Raw genomic sequence first — 6,783 nt, 5'->3', positions numbered from 1 at the left:
TTAAATATTATAATTTTTTAATACTTAAATAACCTATAGTAATTAATTTGGGGTAATATAATCAAATTACGAATGAAGCAACTGAAGCAGGCAACACAAGTAGTCATGTCGATTATTTTATATTTTTATTTAATATTATAAATTTTTAAATACTTAAATAACTTATAGTAATTAATTAAGGGTAATATATAGTAAAATTACGATTGAAGCAGCTGAAGCAAGTAGCACAAGCAGGCATGTCGAAGACGTGCCTGCTTATTGACACTTATTATATATAGTAATATAATATAATATAATATATTAATTTATTCGTACTACCTCATCCGACATTTTCTAAGTTGATAAGAAGTCAGTTAAATCTAAACGATCTACATTATATCATGATTTTGTACCTCTATTAGATCCACAATTCTATCCATCATTTCCACACTAATCATGAACTCATGTATCACTAAGAGAAATAAAACACAATTAATTCTGATAATGAGAGTCCTCTCTAACTATCAATGAATAATTACACAATCTTTTCAATATAACATATATATTTTAGGAAAAATTACATAAATCCCTGATTTAAGCCACCATATTACATAATATCCCTTAATATTTTAAAAATTACATAAAATCCCTGTTTTCATATTTACTAGTGATACATATGCTACAACTTACCTAGCCTATTTTTTCTCCTCTTTTCACGCCATCTCTCTCTTTCTTTTTACATCTCCTCTTTTCACGTCATATATCTCTTTCTTTTTACGCATATATTTTTTTTTACCACAAATTATTCCCGAAAAATCTCTCCCATTTTAGTAGTTTTTGAGTCAACTTTATTCTTCAATAATTCAACTGATTTCAACCGTTCATCCTTTAATTTAAGAAAGTGACAACTTCTTCAAAGAGGTTGGCTTATTGTTTATGCTTTAAAACCTTTTTGTGTTAATTTATTTTATCTTCAATGGCTAATAAAGATTCACCCTCATTCAGCTTGGGGATTTCACAAATTGAAACACAAAAAGCTATTCATGATAGTAATCAGATCGTGGGTTTTACTCCGGGCAGTTTTGATTACACCAAATTAGGTTTTAGTGAAAATCGGTCAAAGCAGCAGAACAATCCTGAAAAATTAAAGATTTTAAGAGAAGCTTTTGCTGCAAAAAATCAAGTTTCTCACATGCAAATGGAAGATCGAGATGAAATTGAACAAATTCTGAAATTTCCACCGGAGAAGATTTATTTTAGCAACTAATAACTGGGTTCTTTTAAATGGTGATTCATTTAATTGCAGATTAACAGATTAACTTGTTACTTGGTGATTCATATCTTTTTGGTGATTTATATATGGTGATGGTGATTCATAGATGTTGATTAATATAACTGATGCTTTTAACTAGTGATTCATGTGAGTGCTTCATATAACTGCATATTAATAGATTAACTGGTTATTTTGTGATTCATAATTAATTGGTGATACATATATGGTGATGGTGATTCATACATATTGATTAATATAACTGATTCTTTTAACTAATGATTCATAACGGTGCTTCATATAACTGCATATTAACAGATTAACTGGTTATTTTGTGATTCATATTTATTTTGTGGTACATATATGGTGATGGTGATTCATAAATATAGATTAATATAACTGATTCTTTTAACTAGTGATTCATAAGGGTGCTTCATATAATTGCATATTTATTTGTGATTCATACAGAATAACTGGTTATTTTGTGATTCTTATTTATTTGTTGATTCATAGGTGATTCATATGTGTGACACATTATACATATGGGTGATTCATATGCTTGTTACTTTTAACAGTTGATTCATATGGGTGATTCATATGCTTGTGACTTTTATTCTCTGTGGATAACTTTTTTCGTTTATACATATGTACTCATTTTTTATACATATGTACTCATATAAGTAAATCAGCAAATGATAGCACTTTATGTACTCATTTTTTTGTTGTTATAATTTATAAATATGAGATTCAGTTGACTTATGAATCATCTGTTGATTTGTGTTGTTGACAGAATGTTAGTTTGCTTGTGAAAAAACGATCTTCCCACAATGTAAGGATTGGTAGTGCACATAATATCAATGTGGTAGATAGGCTTAACGAAGTTATGAATGATGAAGGAATTAGAATGTTCAGAAGTACTTGTTTTGGGTCATTTCTGGACCTACCCAATTGTAATTTTCAAGGATCGGTAGCAAGATGTTTGATGACCTTAGAAGTCCAACACTCATGTAAAGATCAACTAAGGGTGTTGGTCAACAATACAATTCTAAGGTTTTCATTGTATTAGTTTGCTATCGTTACTGGCTTGAAATGCCAAGGCAGCGTTGATGATTCTGAGTATTCAGGCCTTCCACCATGTCGACTGCAAAAAAAATATTTTCCAAATTCGTCATCATGTGTGAAAAGGGGTAAGTTGGTCGATCTTTTATTGACTAAAAACTGGGGGAAAAATATGAAAGATGCGGTGAAAATTGGGATATTGTACTTTATACACACATTTCTGTTCTCCCAATTAGATAAAATTAATATCCCTGCCCGACACTTCCACATGGTGGATGATGGAAGTTATAGTAGTTTTTCATGGGGAAAGGTAGCTTTTGAGAAATTCATGGCTTCTATTAGCCGGTCGATGAATGAGGTCCAAAAGTTTTACCGTCTGAGTGACCTTTCATACGCGCTTCAGATTTGGTGGTACGAATGTTGTGCCAAAGTTGATGAATCACTTGCCGTTCATGTTCACAATTTAATTCCAAGAATGGTGAATTGAAAAGTGGTAAAACCCAAGCTTAGATACAAGGATCTTATGGACGATATGTTTAGTAAGGTAGTGTTTATTTCACTGTTATACTTTTGTATGTCTATTTTTAATTTTTAAGATACTTCTAATTTTTGGTCTTTTGTGTTACTTTTTTTTGCAGCTTGTATACAGGAATATAACCCCGTTACCACAGGAATTGAGCCATCTTGATTTGCCAAATCCTTTAATAGTTGGTTCAACAGATAATGATGCAAATGTAGCACAGGCAGTAGCTGTACAACAACAATCTGAGAGGACTGCTCCGACTGAATTTGAAGATGAATTTGATGATTTTAGTACACCTCCTGGTGTAGGCCTTCTAAAAAAGATGAGGCTTGATATTGGTCAATCTTCATAACCTCCTGTGAAGAAACAAAAAATAGTTGAGGAGTCAGAAAAGGTTCGATCATGAGCAGCAGAGTCCAAAAAACAGTCAGACAAGTTATCCAAAGATAAAAATTTGGCAGATTCTTCAATTGATCGTTCAGAGCCCCGAGTTTCATTGGATAAAGACAAAGTTGTGCCTAATATTGAGATGAGGGATGCCGATAAAACACCTGCTGCTTCAGAGGAAAAGCTATCACTATCCAAGTCTGATTTGGACGAGATAAAGTCTTATGTTAGGACTTATGTAAGTATAAAATTTTATTATTTTTGTTATGTTAATGTTAAAACATATTATAGGTTAACATGAAGTCCAAAATGTTATTTACAATGTAGGTTGACATGAAATTCAATGATCTCCAAAAGTTGATGGTCGATCAGTATACAGGACTTTTGGGAGTTGTGAAAGAAGGTTTTGCTTTATTTGACAAGGTATTCATAGTTTATCACTAGTATCATTATGTTACTGTATTATTCTAATTTCTTATCTTGCAGGTTGCTCAATATCCAGTGCATGAAAGTGAAAAAGGCAACCCGAATATAGAAGTGGATCCTCCTCAATCTGTTAACGAGCACACAACGGATGCTAAAAGTTATAATATTGTAGATGTTGCTGGTCAATCATCTAAATTAGGTGTCAATGAAGGAGCAATTGAGGAAGCTTTGAAGGTAATTAAATTGGCTTAATTATATTATCGTTTTGTTACAACTTGCTCAAAATATTACCTTCTAATAGTTTAGATGTTATTTTTTTAATTGCTCGAACTATTAATATAATGGTGTGTATGTATTTATTAAGTTACTCATATGAATCACTGTGATACATCTTACATCATATGTATCACTTTGATACATCTGACATCATATGTATCACTTTGATGCTTATAGACAATTTAAACAAACTTCCAGTAATTGATTCATCATATGTTTTTAATTGTTTCATATTAACATGTTACGTTTAATTACTAATAGGAAGCTGAGAGTTCGTACGCAGAAAAGCTGCAAAAAGATGATAGGCATATTACAGATGCTGAAGTAGTTGAAGCTATAATGAAAGAACGCGTAAGGGTAATATCAATTTACTTATAACGAATTTTATTTTGTAATTTGAAGTAGTTCTTTATGAAGGTCACAACCTTATTTTAAATTTTTATGTGGCATAAAATTTTTTCAGTAACAATGTTTTAATCTTATTATAGATGCCTAATAAATAAAATTCCTAAAGTTGGTGATCTGTTATGTAAGTTTTTCAGATGTATCACAGTGATACATAATGATCCATATGTATCATTATGATACATACATATAATTTAGGAACTTCAATTCTAAACTTCATTATAACACTAACTTCTCATTTTAAATACATCACACAGGAATCTGAAGAAGCCCTTCATAATACAGATGAATATTTGTCTGAACCTATTACCTTGTACGTACCACCATCGCGTGCTACCTATCCAACAGGGATCAATTATGAAGATGCTGCAACTATTGACACATGTGATCGGCAAGGCAACATTGATAGTCAGTTTTATATTAGCGACAACGATATTGCAGCTATTTCTCAGGTCCCTGTGTGCAAGACTAACCTGAAATATGTAAGGAAGCTTACTTCCAAGAGAAATAGGAAGCCATTAAAAGTATATCAGTCATCATTTGTCAGTGTGTTTGATTCTGAGTCAAAAGATAAAGAAGTCATCCAGTCACATAAAAAGTTGAAATATCTGTTAGAAGGTCACAACATTAATGGACCATATGCTGAAGATCTCTTCTCAAAGTTCTCTGTTTGGATGTCAGTTGGACTGTACAATCCACATGTTACTAAGTAAGATTGATGAATCACCTTTCACAATATCATATATATGTACTACTTTCAATACTTATATAAATTATAATTTGATTTCAGGAAAGGAAAGGATGAGTACTACACGGCCAAACACACTGATCTAAAACCAACTCTTGATTTTGTAGTTGCACACCGAGTGAAAAAAATTGGTTTTATTACATGGCGCAATCAAGTAATTGTTGGAATGATGAGGTATGCCTCAAAGAAGTATATATATATATATATATATATATATAGCAATTAAACTTTTTATTATTAAAGCACAATCTGATTTTACAATAGTGATACATCTGGATATCATATGTATCACTGTGATACATATGCTGTCTAACTTGAATTTAATAAGGAAGCATGGGTTAGTGTCATCATTTGAACAACTGGTTATTATATTTGTTGATGATTGAAGTAATTTAATGTTGATTATTTGTACTAGCCAACTATATGAATCTACACTTATATGAATCACCAGTTATATGAATCACTGGTTATATGAATCACATGTTCTTACAAATCATAGTTTTTTATTACATCACATCGATGTGGTATTCTACTATCTTAGAAAGAAAGTAAAAATGGAAACAACCAGTGAATATAGATATACCACTGTGAATTGCGTTTTCATGAACTACATCCATGATACATACACTCATTATCACCGAAGTCATTTTGAGATTGATCTTAGCTCGCATGTCGAAAACATTCGCTCAATGAAAGTGGCTTCGGTGGAGATTTCAATTTGTGAGATTATGTAAGGACTATGCATATCAGCTGGTATTCCATGGTATTTGATTGAAGAGGTTTATGTGCCAATAAATTGTAAAGGTTCGTTTCACTGAGTGTTGGCAGTCATAGTACTCAAGGAAAGATGCATTCGTGTTTACGACTCGATGAAAGGTCATAGAGATCATGCTGATGAGATAAAGGATCTTGTTGAAATATTGTCAACTTATTTGACAATATCTAATTTTTTTTGAGAAAAAAGATTGGACAGACTGGTCACTTTTGGACGCATAAAAGGAAAAGACGGACCAGCATGCATTAGATGTTCACATTGTTGATGGAATTGTGCAACAATCAAGCGGCACGTTGTAAGTATCATTTATTCTTTTGAATATATTATTTTAAGTAAGAGCTCGCGACAACACATAAAATACCTACTTTACTATTTTCCAGGGATTGTGGCTTGTTTGCTGCAGCATATGCTGAATTTTTAAGTGACCGGCATCAAATACCATCTTCAGAGTTTGATTCGAAAAAACATCGTACAAGATACGCATCCTTGCTATGGGACTATGGTGTGAACAAGGCGTGTATTGAATATGTTAGTAACAACCAAGATCCGCCTAGGCCTAAACGCACCTTCATTCGATCTGAGGATACAGAGATGATTGATGTTGAACCGTAGTTCTCTAGCATTTATTGTGTGACAAAAGGAAATTGGTTTCTTATGTTTGTGGAATTCTTGTTTTTCAGATTTTTTTTTATGTTTGGGATTTTCTGGATATATCATGAACTGTGGTTTTTTTGTATGAAATGTCATGACATTTTAACTTAGAAGCATATATGGTATTAGTACTTCTATGGGTAGTTTAACTTACATAATCTATCATAAATTTTTAGTTTTATCTATTGATACGTATCATCAATATTTTGTTAACAAACAGAAGTGATATAATATGTATACTAAATACCATATGAATCACCATTTATATTACTAACCAGTTTTTA

General features: G+C 31.7%; 1 protein-coding gene across 1 annotated transcript; it reads left to right on the top strand.

Moving 5' to 3' along the window:
• Window positions 1-955: 955 nt before the first annotated feature.
• On the top strand, window positions 956-6,460 carry LOC124899647. Its single transcript, XM_047414603.1, has 12 exons — window positions 956-1,162; window positions 2,040-2,216; window positions 2,316-2,436; window positions 2,545-2,786; window positions 2,947-3,169; window positions 3,293-3,456; window positions 3,546-3,641; window positions 3,705-3,878; window positions 4,182-4,277; window positions 4,583-5,013; window positions 5,116-5,247; window positions 6,229-6,460. Exons 1-12 carry the CDS (start codon window positions 956-958, stop codon window positions 6,458-6,460), a joined length of 2,295 nt encoding a protein of 764 aa, XP_047270559.1.
• Window positions 6,461-6,783: the final 323 nt, after the last annotated feature.

This window comes from Capsicum annuum, chromosome 6, assembly GCF_002878395.1.
Source record: "Capsicum annuum cultivar UCD-10X-F1 chromosome 6, UCD10Xv1.1, whole genome shotgun sequence".
Taxonomy (NCBI): domain Eukaryota; kingdom Viridiplantae; phylum Streptophyta; class Magnoliopsida; order Solanales; family Solanaceae; genus Capsicum; species Capsicum annuum.
The sequence above is the reverse complement of the archived record's forward strand: the minus strand, read 5'-3'. Positions and strand labels throughout refer to the sequence as shown.